At 31.7% G+C, this 16,222-nt stretch overlaps 1 protein-coding gene across 1 annotated transcript in view; it reads right to left on the minus strand.

Moving 5' to 3' along the window:
• LOC129230987 (cholecystokinin receptor type A-like) overlaps window positions 1-16,222 on the minus strand; it is a 76,246-nt gene that overhangs the window by 2,058 nt on the left and 57,966 nt on the right. Inside the window, exons 2-3 of the mRNA XM_054865230.1 lie at window positions 3,668-3,868; window positions 1,296-1,466 (exon numbers count right to left, since the gene is read on the minus strand). Coding sequence (XP_054721205.1) covers window positions 1,296-1,466; window positions 3,668-3,868 — 372 coding nt within the window. The remainder of the gene's footprint in view (window positions 1-1,295; window positions 1,467-3,667; window positions 3,869-16,222) is intronic.

Raw genomic sequence — 16,222 nt, forward strand, 5'->3', positions numbered from 1 at the left:
AAAAGGAATGGGCCCTTACAGTTGATCCTTCTATTCTGCTTTTGAATTTATGATTTGTCTTATGTGTGTATCTATTATAAAACTGTTTCAATGGCGTAGTTATTCAGTAGTACTTAATAATACTCTAAACTACTGGGCTTATATTTTTTCTTTTTAGTTTTTTGGTTATTACATAGTCTTTTTTTTAATTAATTTTTATTTTACACTTTTTACTTAATTTTCATTGACTAAGTAATTATGATTATAAGATGGTAAATTTTGCAATCTTGTTTTTCAACTTGTTTCGAAGATTACAGTACATAAAGAAATAACATTGTATTTTGTAATACAATTTGCATTGAAAAATTTTGCATTTAAAAAAAAAAAAAACCGTGGAAAAATTTTACTTTTATTTTCACGGGGCAAAGTGAAAAATTAATATTGTTCAAATTAAGGTTTTTATTCGGATTTCAAACAAATTTTTTTATTATTAAATTTTTATATATATTTTTATTCGATTATAAAAACTATTTTTGATGAAATGAATCAGTAAATAAAAGGTTGAATGAAGAAACAAAAAATGTAATAAGACAATAAAGAAATAATTAAAGAAATAATTTAATTAATACATGAATAAAAATAAATGAGTGAGTAAACCATAGTGAATGAATAAATAAATAAATATATTGAATTACTAAATGAAGGACTGTCAATGAATTAATTACTAAATGAATATACAAGTGATTTGGTAAATGATTGAGTGAGTTAACGAAATAAACTATTTCACTTTGCCCCATTCGCTTTGCTTCGCATGTACTTGACCAATTGTGCAAAATATTTCAAACACAAATTAACTTAATATTTACTAAATAAATACTGCATAAAATATTAGAAGGTCCAAATTAATAATCATTATAAAATATAATAAAATATAATTTAAATATAATTTAGTATTTAAAATATTACTAACAATAACTTTATTATTTTATAATTACAAAAGTAATATTTGACTTACAACAAAATATTGCAATATCAGCATCAATTTTTGAAAATTGCCTATATTGTCGTATGCTTTTTTTTTTTTTTTCGGCGGTATTTTTTTCCTGCCTGGAATAGACTATTTGTGTTACTACATAATTAAAATACCACCAGATATTTGGAACTAAAAGCAGAGTAAATATTTCCGCGATTCACTTATCCCACGTTCCCCTACTTTAATCTAAAAGTGTAATACTAGTGTAAAAGAGTAATATATTTAAGCAATCTATACAGTCGATGCTATGAAAAAAAAAATTCAATGCATTAATTTTTTATACCTGTTTTGATAATATGTGTAGCTGGAATTTCTTTCCCCAGAATTAGGGCTATTCGAAGATATGCAACTGCCATAACTAATAGAGGAAGGAGAAGAAGAATAGCATCTAGAAATATATTGAATCCACTTTCCCACAGTCTGTTTGGCCAATTTTCTCTGCATTTATACTTTCCTGAAGCAAGACATTCAAATACGTCAGGCATTTCAAAATGTTGGCTAAATGTTATAACATCAAGAAGCGAAAAATAAGAATTGCAATTTTTATTGTAACGAAACCATTAACTTCAACAAATCTTGAAAACAATTTTCTAGAGTAACCAAATAACCAGAATAACCAAAAAAAAAAAAAAAAAAAACCAGTTGAATGTTTATAGTCTTTAGAATTTATCAGGATAAAATAAAACCAATATCAATTTAAAACTGACCGACAAGATCACAAACAGCGAAATAAACTATTCAGTGCCATATAACATGAATTGATAAGCATTTTTAAAGGGCAATCTATGCTAATGTTATAAAGCTTTTGGAGTAGTCACCCATTCCCATAACATACTTGTTTTCCTTAAGGTATCCAACTGCGTTCGAAGACATTTCTTTGAAATATAACTTGGATAGTTTTTAAATGTTATTTTTTAACTACATTTGTTTCAAAACTATTTAAAAAATGTAAAAACCAGCTTTCAAAATGTTATTTTTTAAAAAATTGGACAAATTTGAAGAAAAATCGCGAAAAAAAAAAGTGTCTTACGCTAACAGCAATGGACAAAATTTGGTTCTAATCACGCATAGATCCTTGTAGTAATACATTTGTATGACTCTTACGTGTGCTTTGCTCTAAAAGATTTCTTATTTTTCAAAATTGTTCTGAGATATAGCAGAACAAAGTTCCTATACCGGTATTTTTTTGTAAACAAATGCTTTTGTTTAAACTTAACCACATAAAAATATTATTTAATTCTGAAATTCAGCTTAGCTTTTAGAGGAAAACATCAAGCATATTACAGCGAACTATCTCAGAAAATTTCGCATCAATTCTTGTATAACTTTTTGAGATATCATTGTTACAGTAGACAGGTTTCTTCAAAAATATCATTCTTCAGAAAACGCATTTAAATGCAACTTCCGGTCTGGAGTTTCATGTGCGACTCTGTAATAATGCAGCTATAACTCCAGTTGTAATTTACGTAGAGTAAAAACTAAGGCAGTTTTGGAAAGCTAATAAATCAGACTACAAAACAGAATCATAAAAAAAAGGTATATTTCATCGAAAATGTAGATTTTAACGCAATTGGATACCTTAAAAGCTTTAAAAACTACACATTTTTAGTTGAGAAAAGAGAAAAGAAGGTTAAAAACCTTAAATTTAGCACATTGTATATTTTTTTTAATACAGCGTAAAATGAAGCGAAAACGCGTAATACAGTCACGGATCATATTTCTGTTTATCTTTTTCTATTTACAGAACTGATATTGTTGAGCTTCTCAAGCCTGAATTTCCTCTGCTTCAAGTATTTATTTTTTTATCTATTCTGTTGAATTTGACAAAGCTTATCAAGTTGTGGAAGATTCCAGAAATGTTTTGTATAACATATTTTCTTTTAGAGGAAATTTAAAGAACTTATTTCGATTAATTTACTTTAAAAAAGTGTATCTGCTAATTTTTTAAATTAAAGTCCTAAATACGCTTGACGGCAATCTTGGAGGACATTAGGGCTACTGCCGAAAAATATTAGGTGAATGAATGTGGTTCTAGGATTCTACCACAAGAGTTTTACATATATATATATATATATATATATATATATATATATATATATATATATATATATATATATATATATATATATTTTAAATGATACGAAAGTTTTCCTTTTCTAACATCACTAAAATGAAAAATTGGGTCTGAAAGATTGGGAGTGAGGTGCTACCCCCATCTTCCTCTGCGGCCGGGATAAGATAAATTTTTAAATTTTGCACATTTTTCATCAGTTTTATCGAAATCGTGAAAACTTTAGACTTTGCTGGGAAAAAATAGAATAGGTAAGTATTTTTTTACCGGCCATTTTTCCCCCACGAAGGACCGACCTTTTTTCGCAGTTTCCCATTCGGTCACATGGCCAGGGACAGTCCGCTCCTGCCTTCTCTGTTCGATATTTCATATCTTTTCGATTCTTGCGTTGAAGACTCCATCGCATACTAACCCTAAATACTTATCAAAACTTTACCACTTTCTGATGCTTGGATGTTTCGAAAAAGATTTTCGACGCAAAATCAAAAAAGAAAAGCTTTTATAGTCTGAATCTGATGGAAAAACTTTTGTAAGAAGATTTCAATGACTTACAACGCTTAGGAAGAGGAACTGTAAAAATTTACCTGATGGTTGAATATGCATCAATTTTGATACCCAAACAATTGGAGTCATTGTAACAAAGGCAGATATCCAAATTCCAAAGATGACTTTACACGCATGAGACGAAGTTTGCCAACGACGAGAGCGTAGAGGTTCACATACTGCATAGAAACGTTCGAGAGAAATTGCTACTAAAGTCCATGCATTTACAGCAACAGTTACACCTATAGAAAGGAAATGGAAACTATATGAAATATTGAAAATATCTGACTATGAGCAAATGATATTAGCAAATGATATGTAGCTGCTTGAAAATTAATTCATCATTCCTAATACCACTGTGAAGGAATCTTCCAAGATATCATAACAAGAATATTGTGGCTGATTTATTAAATGCGTATGCCCGTTCTTGCTGATATAATATCTGTTACAGAATAATAACGCATAATATATTAAAAATGATATAAATGATGTTTCTGCTTCAAGATCATCTGCCGTCTCTCCGTGGTCAAACTTTATTGGTATTTTACTTGTTATGATCTTTCTTTAAATTTTTAGCCGGTGTACTATGTTCAATGCTAAAAAGTAGACACATTTTATTATTATTATTATTATTATTATTATTATTATTATTATTATTATTATTATTATTATTATTATTATTATTATTATTATTATTATTATTATTATTATTTTGCTTTTGAATTCGCTTTCTGGCATGATGAAATTTAGTGGTGATAAATAAAAATCCAGATTCGCGCAATATAACTGTAGGGAGAAAATAAATACACTCCGTAACAAAAAAAACCCGACGCACCTAGAAGGATGCGTGATGCGTCAGAGTGAAACGAAATGTACATACGTGAGGGCAAAATTGAAATACGAAAGTTATTACAAATTGAAAGTAAAATGATCAACTGGAGAGATAACAAAAGAATGAAGATTTTAGTACCCTATTGAGCCTTTCTAACGCGAATGTACTAGGCGATACAGGCGAGCATTGAGTCATAACGGTGTCGTACAATGTCATACGTTATTCGTACAACAGTTACTGTAAACACGCAACGAGTTCAATCAATCTCGTAGGCTGTCCAGCTTACAGTCCCAAGTGATCCCGGATATGCTCGATCTGTGACAAATCCGGGGATCTAACAGGCTAGAGAATTGTGTGATGTCGGAAAGGAAGTCCTCTGACACTCCTGCTGTCTGACATAACATTTTTCCCTGTCGGAAGTGCCAATACATGTGGTTGAGGCATGGCCCAAACGCACCATTAGGCTGTCATGATGTTGTTGGTTAATACTAGGAACGACCATCTATCATGTGCCGTGGCATCCAATAGTATCATTGCAGTTGCAAAGCGGTGTGCCACTGAACACAAAGGTAGGATTAAGACTTTCACACTGTCAAGTTCATTTGAAGATGTGTAATGTTCAACTGAATTGGACTGCGACCGAATTAATCCAGATCGTTTTTGGCGATGAACCCAATCTCAATTTAGGCAAAGATGTTGTGAACGCTCTAATAGTACCTTCGCTTTACAGCTGCACACCGCACGCACAAAGTGGTTGATGTTTACGGTGTGATATTGTGTTACTCCTGGGCTTGTTCGATTGATTTTGCTTTAGAAGTAGCTCATGTTCTTTATTTGATTCAGTACATGTTGTGCTACTAAATGCTAGTTTTGATGGTATCTACTATTATCATGTAGTAGAATCGAGTTTGAAATCAAGTTTCGCGATATTGAACAAGTGAGAAGGCCTTCTTCAGACACCCACCTATTCAGATATAGAAGAATATTGAGCAAAGTGAAAAGGTGGAATATTTACTCTGTACATATCTAGTAATATTTTAACTTTGTAGTAACACGTAGTCTATTCCAGTCAAGAAAACCTTACCTCTGAAAATCAAAGAATATGATAGTACAAGCAATTTTCAAAAATTGGTTCTCGTATTGTAATATTTTGTCGTAAGTCAAAAAAGTATTTTTTTATTATTAAATGTTGAAGTTCTTGCTAACAACATTTTAAATATTAATTGAGACATACAAATATTCGGTGCAGTAATTATTTGTTTAACTTTAAGCTTATTAGTATTTAAAATGCTTTTTACAATTAGTCAAGTGATGGGCAGAGTGGATGGAGTAAAATAGCTTCATTTACTTATTCAATCTTTTATCAAATCACATACATATTCATTTATTAATTAGTCCATTTATAGTCGTTCATTTAATAATTCCCTTATTTATTCATACGTTCACTTATTTTCTTTCTCATTCACTATTTCATTAACTGATTTATTTTTTATCATTTATTAATTTATGTATTTATTTATTTTTTCGTTTATTGATTCATTTTAATTTCATTTAATCAGTCATTTTTTATTTTTCTCATTTATTTTATCAAAAATATCTTTAACAGTTCAATAGAAAATATTTAATTAGAAAAATATTTTATTTTTCTCTTTGCCCCATGGAAAAAAATTGTGATAAATGTCCTCCTTTTTTCGGAGGTGCAAATTTACTGCCAAAAAAAAAAAAAAAAAAAAAAAAAGAAAATAAATAAATAAATAAATAAAAATATTGTTTTGATGTAAGTTATATTATAAAACATATTGTTCCTTTAGAACAAATTTTTAAACTTATTCATTTTGAAAAAAAAGTAAGTTATTTCACTTTTCCCTACAATCCTCTACTAATTTTTTATAGAAAAGAAAAGAAAACAATTTGAATGTGACAAAAATATAATAAAAAATTGCGATTTTTGGAACCTCAAACTGCATAACAGGAGATAAAATTGTTGTTTCTGGATTAAGCGATAACAAATAAATAAGGTTGAAATTTCAAACCTAAAAGTTTTATTCTATGTAAGAGGGATGTTATATTTTCTAGAAATAAACCGTATCAGTTTATAATATCTATAAATAAATTAAGGCTTATGTAAATGTCATTTTTTTGGTATAAGAAACAAGAATCAATTTATTTCAATAGTATTTTAAAAGGTCTAAGTAGAAATTTCTAATCATTTCTAACGTACGCTTCTAGATGGCGACACTACATAATACCTTCGAAGAAATAAGATTATTCAAACTATTACGGACGATTCATAAATAATAATGTACCACGTTTTTTGATAATTTTTTTTGACCCCCTCCATCCCTCTGTCACAACGTGTCACTTTCCACCTTCTCCATCGCTCTACACCCCCCCCTGTTCTTTACCATGGTAAAAATTATATAAACAGAAAAAAAAAAAAACCTTACAGCTCAGAAGGCATTATATTATAAGTCAGTGGTACAGGGGTGCCCACAGGGGGGGGGGAATTATGGCCAAGTTGCGCTATCTAAATTTTTGGGGGGATTTTTTAACTTATTTACATTTAGTTTTTTTGAATTTATTTATTGATTTATTTTTAATTTAAAGTATTAATTATTTTATTTTATTCCATTTATATTTCATTTATTTTTTTAGTTTGTGAGTCTGTGTATAAGTATGTCATTGGCGTAGCACGGAACTTTTCTAATGAAATAATAACAATAATAATAACAATAATTTTTAAAAAAAATAAATAAAGAAAGAAATAAAAAATATTTAAAAAAAAAAATAAAAAGCGAAAGAGGAAAGTTCGAGGGAAAAGTTGTTTTCCTTTTGAAATAGCTCAATGAAGAAAAAAATATTTAGTCAATACCTGGTAAAATGGAATGTTACAGCGCACCAATGGCAGCCATATTAGTCAAACCAGTTGCGTCCGAAATATTAAAAGCTGAGCAAGTGTATCACTGATCTCCTTTTGTAAATAATTTTCGTTCTTTAACTTTTTGGTCTTTTCCACGAACTTTAATGGATAATGTTTAGTTCGTTGGTATTTTTATACTAGTATAGACTGTGCTTCCTAAAATACTGCGCTGAAACGATTTGCGTTTCGTTAGGTACATTTAACTTTTCAAGGGCATGTGCGTGTAGAGCAAGTTGTTCCGAAGAACAACTTGCCCCATAATAAAGGAACTGCTAGCCCCAAGGAACTCCTTGCCTCATTCTTTTGTATGAGCAGTGCAGTAAACAAAAGCACATATAGATAAATATTGAAAGATTGAAATCGGAGAGTGTCGATTTTCTCCGATGAATCAGCGGAAATATTCGGTCTTTCTCCACTAGGCAAAGAAAAATATGAAATTTTGGACGATCAAAATATGGATAAATATATTTTTAATACTTTGATATTAAGTATTAAACTTTCATCGAATAATAATATTTTTGTTCTTGAGCTTTATTACGCCACTTTGCTGTGATTTGAAAAAGGAGCCAAAGAGGTAAAACAGTTCAATGCTGCTCAAAAAAGGCATATGTCTCATTGACAAATCATATTCAACACTAGTGGATCTGTCTTGGCTTTACCTTTTTAGCCGCCATTAGCCGGAGACTGCAGATTTTCCTTCGTGAGTTGAGTCTGGTCAAATCTGTTTAGGAGTTTCATTATCGTGGGTGTAAATTAAGAGCGCAAGTTACCTTTTTTATTCGTAATCTGGAGAAAGGTAGTTGCAACAGTCGCTGAAAATAGTAATTAAAATATCATGCATGTACATTGTACAATGAACTCCTTGTTATCCGTGAAATAGGGTACCACGGTAACTGTAAATTAACGAATTTCGCAGATATTCGTTTGATGTTACACAATAAGTTAAAAAAAAAAAAAAACAATATTAGTACATTTATGAGCAAAAGAAAATCAAGAACACTGACGCTCTCACGTAACGATGCTAGGGACTAACGATAAAATTAGTAACACTAAAACGATAACTGTACTATGCATAAATGTACGTAAATGCAAAAAAAAAAAAAAAAAAAAGAAAAAAAAAATCGCTTATTATTGAAAATGAGCACAGAAAAAGAAAATCATGCAAAAAGATCATTCAAATCAAATCAAGTTAGGTTACGCCAAAAACATATAAAGCAGGGGAAATTTTTTTGAACAAAACGGGTTCGGTCACTCGTTTACAGGCGTAAGGAGTGTCAATGTGAAAATTGGGTTTCAACCTTGGAATATAAATGAAGGGATCAAGTCCAATCATTGTCTTAGCAAAAGCTGAGGTTACGACTCCAAGTCACGTGATTAAACAACGACGAATGGTTGACACGCTTTGCGTGAAACTAGAGAAAGAGTCTTGATTTCTTCCAATGCTTTGCTTTAAAATCTATCACGTGACTTGGGGTTTTTGGTTCACGTAAGAAAGTTTTCATTCCCTCCATTTTATCTCTTCTCAATTGTTTCAACAAGTCAGGCTTCGGTGACTTTGGTTCGGAAAGTTTGATGTAATTAGAAAGGAGGGAGAAAAAATAAATAGGAATGTCTAAAAACAGATTATGAAAATTTAAGTTAAAATGAGTATTTTCTACATTCAGTAGGGGTCATAAACACAAAAATAAATAAATAAGTAATGAGAAATAAATAAGAAACAAATCCGCTCTAACAATCTCCACCCGCGGAAAATCAGGAGTTAATTGTAATCATTTGGAATAACCTCTTTTATGAATAGTCTGAGAAGTATCGTATCCTTTATAGTCAAATATGGTTTTTTGTTATGAGTGAAGGCTGAACTAGTTATCATAGCTTATTATCTACAGAAGCTGTTAATTATTTTTCGTAATTTTACTATATTATTCTTTTCTTGGTGCATTTTATAATGTTAATATATTAGAACTATTAACTGCGCCTTAATATATGTATTTGTCCTTTTAGGGTAGTAATTAAACTTTTAAATATAAATTATCAATGCTAAAAAGTAAAATTAGTTTAGTTTGTGTTACATTTAAGAAAAAACCTGATTATTCGGACGGTATTACTTATTATTCTTTAAAAAAACACTTGTGTACATCAACAATGATTTTTTTTTATCTCAAACAATTAATCTTTAACAAATTACTCGTCTCGAAATATTGTTAATCTCGAAACCATCACCGTTAGACATCGTCCTGTTAATGTTAGAACAACTTGCCCAATCCAAGGAACAACTTGCCCCAAGGCGAGGAAAGTAGTTCCTTTTTGAATTTAGGTACTAGAAAATTAATTATAAAAAAATCTTACGAAATACAATTTAAACAAAAGTCTTACCATCAATGGGGCATATATTACTCGATTTTAGTCTCGGAATAGTAATTCTAGAATTAAGTTTCCATTGCAAATTTTGAGCTTCTTTGAAAAATGGCACCTTTAGCCCCGCTCCCCCCTCAATTTAAATCTACAGTTAATAGTTATACTAAAGAAAATAAAATTCCTTTTATTAGTTTTTTTTGGTAAATAGATTCACATGTGTATCAGAACAACAATAGTCGGAGAAATTTATTAAAAACATATGCATATAGCACTCGTTATTAGGACTCGACCGATGGCATTTTTTGGCCGATGGGCCGATGCCGATTGTTGGCCGATTGTTCAAGGATGGCCGATGGCCGATGGCCGATTATTTTCCTCTAAATGGCCGATTGCCGATGGCCGATGGCCGATGCCGTAGGCCGATGGAAAAAAAAGTTTAAAAAAATAATTTGAATTCTGATATTTTTAATTCAAATTATGTTTTTTGCAATCACGAGTTGCGACAGGACCCTACTCATTGGAACTATTGTTTCTAGAAACTGCTCCTGTCCCCCATACTGCCCTTCTCCTGGGCGGTTATGTGTGTATAGTTGTGTGTGTGTAGGCGCGCATGCATGTGCAGGCTTGTGTGTGCGTAGACCAGTGCATACACGTAGGCGTGTGTGTCTCTCTGTGTGTAGGTGCTTGTGCATGTGTAGACTTGCGTGTGCATAGACTTGTGTATGCACATAGGCGTGTGTGTGTGTGTGTATGACAGTGTGTAAGACATAGACGCCACCGACCAGGAGAAGCGGATTTTGGGGACATTGCTTAGGATCGGAGGAGTCGCGCCCGCAGATGACGGTAAGCGGGATGCCGCAGAGGGAGGCGGGGTGGGGAAATAAAATCAGCGTAACTTCAAGGACAGTCAAATGAGAACAATAAGCAATCGTGATTGTTCAAAACAATCTAACAGAAATAAATTGATAAGATTGTCAGGGATTTAAAGGATCATTGATTCAATTCACTTTACTTCCTTTCTAAGAATAATGAATTGTAATCACAAGAAGAAATCAGATTTTTAAACTTCACAAGTTTTTTCAGCGCATCTGTACATGCATATGTACCTAAGAACATCTAGATGACCAAATATCCATTTTGAACGTCTCCTTAGTTAATTATCGCAAATTCTCTTGTGATGTCTTCATGCGCGTAAAATTGCGTCACTCAAGAACGTTATGAAATAGTAAGTTGAAAACTCATACGTACGTAGTATGATCTAAAAGTTCGGGGAAAAGTTATATAAAACCTTACCCTGAATTGTTTACATTACCGAATTACATCTATCTACAAAATAATCACCTCAAACGACTGTGCGCTTCTGCCAACGTTCTTATAGCTTTTAGAAGGACTCCTGGAAGACATTTATCGCAACTTCCTGTAAGACCTCTTACGCTGCTGCTTTGATTTCATCTGGGGAAGAAGGCGACTTTCATGTTGAGGATGCACGGTTCGATTGGTCAATACTCTGATATGACAAACAAATAACATAATGTTTCGTCGGACTTAGCTCCGTATGAATTTACCTGTTCCCAGCAAAAAACTTTTGCATGGACGCTGATTTCTTCCGTCATGAGAAGATAAAGCTGCATCACAGAAGGTAGCAAAAAATGGCTTCCAAGAGTGTTTCCAAAAGTTATATGAACACTGGCAGAAGTAGTACATAGTCCCTCAAGGTGACCTTTTTTGAAGTTGGATGTGCTTCGGTAATGTGAACTATTCTGGGTAAGGTTTTATACAGCTTTTCCCCCGAACTTTTGGATCGCACTACGTACGATCTGTATAGGGTGTAGTCATGCTTCTCCTATTTTGACTGCTGTATAATGGAAGACAAAGAACTAGAGCCAAAAAAAAAAAAAAAAAAAAAAGAAAGAAAGAATGAATGAATGAAAAAAGGAAGAAAAACAATGAGACTGCTTAATAACCAATTGTTTTGTTTGTTTTTTTTTGAATTGAACATATAACTAAGATTTCAGTAATATTGTAATAGTGTATGGATTTAGGTACACTAAACATAGTTAAAAGAAAACATTAAATTATGTTGTTTAATAATTCAAAAAATTAAGAATAAAACTATGAAACCGTCAACAAATTAAGCAGTTAAAGTGGAAAGATTGCACGTAGATATTTTTTAGTCATCAAATTAAACAAAAAAGGTAACAGATAAATTACAATATTATATCATAATAGGAATATTTATATACTTATTTAAAATTTATGAATAGAAAAGTTTGCATGTTTCATAAAAGCAATAACAGTGACATAAATTTTGCTGAAAAGAGAAATAGCCATGAAAAGAGCGATGTTCTTAAAACGCAGCTACAATAAACAAACTCAATATTTACAAAAAGTAAATAACTGAATACATATACTACTTGATCTGATGTTTGCACACGTAAAATATAACAATTTGATTGTTTAATCTTTTATGAAGCACTACAAACAAGTTAAAATTAAATTTTTCAATTTACCAATAATGTTCTGAAACTTAAAAAAAATGCATAGTAGAAAATTCTTGAAACGTTTCTATAACATATTATTAAAAATATGATGAAAACGAAAATAACTTATTCATTGATTTTATATAAATACATAAAAATAGTTACTTACAATAGAAAAAAAATCGATCGCTATTAACGATGCAAAAAAGATGGCGCATTACGAAATATAGGTGAAACATGTATAAGAAATACGCAAAATGACATTTCTTGACCAAAATAAATAATCGCTAAATATTTAAGAAATGCTTGAAACGACGAGGTGGGTTACGGGGGTCACCATCTGATTTTGGAGTAACTCACAACATTAAACTTCGACCCCAACTTCAGCTTAATTTTTGTAGTACAGAACCGCTACCACCAACGCCTCGGAAGAGTTTCTAAATCTACTTCAGCACTTCCGAAGAAAAAATTCAAAAGTCCCTTTGATTTCCGAATTATGTCGCCATTCAAAACGTCTTTAATCAATTTCTTACATTAATGCTCTAAAATATTCCTAAACAATAGATAAAGCTTGAAAAAAAAATTTTTGTGAATGGTGAGAAGTACAACTAGAGTTTAATTTCAGAAATTGAGGGAGTGGGAAGAGAGGCGCGCAAGTGTTCTCGGAAATACAAAAATTAGTCTTAAAAAATAGAGTTAAAAATAATCATAAACATTGAGCAGAAAAACCCTTTTAAAACTTGTAACGTGGTTTGTTTTGACGTGCAGTGGCGGATTTAAAATATAGCAAATGTGTCAATTTCGCAAGAGGTCCCATAACCATAGGGCCACCGAAGGAGTTACAAAAATGCGAATGATAAATGTTTTACAACTTCTGTGATCCCCAAAATGTATTTCGACGGGCCTCAAACTTGTAACTCCGCCGAAGCGATACAGAAAAGTCTGCATTACTGTGATTCGTATTACAAATATCGAAAAATTAAAAATTACCGTCGGTTCAACGGGAATCTAATAAAATGACACAAAAATTGGTTTCGCCATCTCATATTTGTTTCCATGGTCTCCAATTCGGCAATATATCACCAAATGATCATCAGTCTGAGACACTATATTAGTTTTCCATTGAAATAAGTAATTAATAGCGACAAAAAATGAGTAAACAGGCTTTTTAGAACACGCGATCGAAAAAAAAAGGGAAGTGCGCAACTGGAACGCACGCACACCCCACATGCGAAAATTTAGCCTTCTACAGCTTACCATATATTTGAGTTATGACTAATGAGAGATACATACGTACATCCAGCCGCAAGAAACAACGCAATAATTAACTTGTTTGGTACCTGAATGCAGTATTAAAACTATTTCAGGGGTGACTAAAATAGAAATTTATACTGAAATTTAGGTAAACACTTTTATATGAAAACAATAACTCCCTTTACTTAAAAAGTAAAACAGCAAAGGTCCTGTTTTTTCGAAAACATCGGCCAATTCCATCGGCTTTTCGATGCTTTTTAAGGCCGATGGGCCGATGTTTCCTGCAAGTTAGCATCGGCCGCCGATGCCGATGCCGATGGCTAAATTGTTGAACCATCGGCGCCGATGCATCGGCCAAGCCGATGCATCGGTCGAGTCCTACTCGTTATGACACATGTCATATTATTTAATGTAATAATTACTTTACAATATCAGTTTCATTTAAAACTCAAACGTAAATATTTTCTCGTTTTCCTCTTAAGTTTAATGCTTTATGCTCTTTTTCTTGGCGTATGCAACTCCTGGGTGCATCCGGCTTCTATTTTTGGAGGGTCTTTTTTAAAATTTTACCACTTAAATTGGTAGGGGTCGGTCTTAAATGCAATATTCGAACATAAAGGAAAGTTGGGGACTTTCCCCAGTAGTTTCCTATCATTGAGGTCTTTAGAGCTCAGTTTCAGGCTATTTTTGCTAGCGTTAAGAAGGGCCATGACTTCCATGACCCAAACTCTGCATTGACACTTGATGCTATTGTTTAAAAGTAAATATGAGTGTTGTTCTTTGCAGACGATCTGAATGTTGCTGCAGCACGTTTTGATTCAACACGAAATTAGAAAAAATCCTCTTGTATTGTATCAGTTGGGTATACAGAGGAAATATAAAAACCAAATTAAATAAATATGAACACTGAATAAGGTGATAATTGAAAAATGGATGAAAAAATTGCAAATAAAAACTTTTAAAATAACATACAGGTAACTTAGAGTTTCTTCTATAATTACTGTCAATTAAAACTTAAAATTATTTTTTTTCCATTCTTTCCTTTCAGTTTGCCCAAGTTTTATCCACTTTTCTAAGTTTTTAGTTATTGTCTGAAATTAAATATGATTTTGCTCTGGACAAACAATCTAAATGCTAATTTTTCTAATGTATTACGTTTTTCAATTATTCGCAAAATTCGTTTGAATTATGTATTTAATTACAAGTTAGAAGCAATTTTCTTGTCTCGTGTATTAGGGGGAGAGGGAGTTAAGGGGTGGAGAGATGTTGCTTGCTGATTTTTGCGTCTTCAATTTTTCTTATTTCATATACTACAGCTAAGGTACACTGAAGGTGTAAACTACTTGACCAAAATACTAGGTAGCACAAAATTGTTATTTTGATGTTAAAAATCAATTTTTATACAGGGTGCTCCGTTTTAACTTTAAGACCTTTGTTTTCACAACCGTTTTTCTAAGATGCATACTTCCAATTGTGTTCAAAAAATGTTCAAAATATAATACAGAGTTAAGATATTGAAAGTTTAAAGTGAAAAAAAAAAAAAAAAACCCAAAATTTAACATTTTATACGGGCCCCAGATCCCCCAACTTATGTTTAGGGAAAAAATCTCCATTGAAAAATAATTCCAACACAAAAAGTTTGAAATTACTGGGGCATTCCACGGTATTTTTGACATTATGTAGAGTCCGTAACGTGACCTTTTTTTGCCATAACTTTTTAATTTACCGTTCGATTTGCAAATTATTTTAATTTGAGCTGGTGTGTTGGTAGGAAAAGATCAAAATAAAATAATATGCTAATCAAACAGTAAATTAAAAAGTTATGGCAAAAAAGGTCACGTTACTGACTCTACATAAATGTCAAAAATACAGTGGAATGCCCCTACTACGACCAATATTCACCGAGATATAAAACGCAGCGTTTTGTTACTTACACCTCTTTTCACTCGCGGTCAATAACATATTTTGGGGGAAAATATAGTGGTTAACAAGTGTTTAAAATTATATGTGTGCATGGAGTGTGGTTTGTCAAATTATTCAAGGTTTTGTATGGTGTTTTTCAGTATCACGGCATAACACTTGCATTTATTTTTGAACAGCAATGAAAAATATAAATATTTCGTTTTTCTTACTTTGACGACCTGTCATTCTTCTGAAAGGACGATAAGTTCCAATCACATTTTCTGTATGGTACCTTAAAACTTTAAGTTGGAATAGCTCCTTCAGTTTTGGTAGCACAAATGCCAAGTTTTTTTTTATCAGAAAAAGTTTTCAATGGAGATTATTTCTCTAAATATTAGTTAGGGGACCTAGAGGCCGTATAAAAAGTTACATTTTGTATTTTTTGACTTTTTTTTTTGCTTCAAACTTTCAATATCTTACTGCATTAGAACTGCATTTGTTTTTGAACATTTTTGCAATTGAACTATACATGTAGAACTAACGATTGCGAAAATAAAGGTATTGCAGGTTACATTTTGTATCACCCTTTCTTTTAACTATGATAATTAGCACGATAAAACTATATTTTGAAGTAATTTTCTGTATGACCATTTATTTTAGAGGCCCCTATACGCTGAGAGGCCCCTGGTCTAGCCCTAATGGCAAAGAAAGCTCTGCTTTTATGTACACTTATTTCTATGTTTTACTGCATAACTGATTTTTTTTATCGTAGGATATCTAGTAAATTTAGAAATGTCAGTCAGCTCAATAAGGTGCTCTAATTACTGTAATTTTGTTATTTTAGTTTTATGTT

This window comes from Uloborus diversus, chromosome 10 (genome assembly GCF_026930045.1).
Source record: "Uloborus diversus isolate 005 chromosome 10, Udiv.v.3.1, whole genome shotgun sequence".
NCBI lineage: Eukaryota > Metazoa > Arthropoda > Arachnida > Araneae > Uloboridae > Uloborus > Uloborus diversus.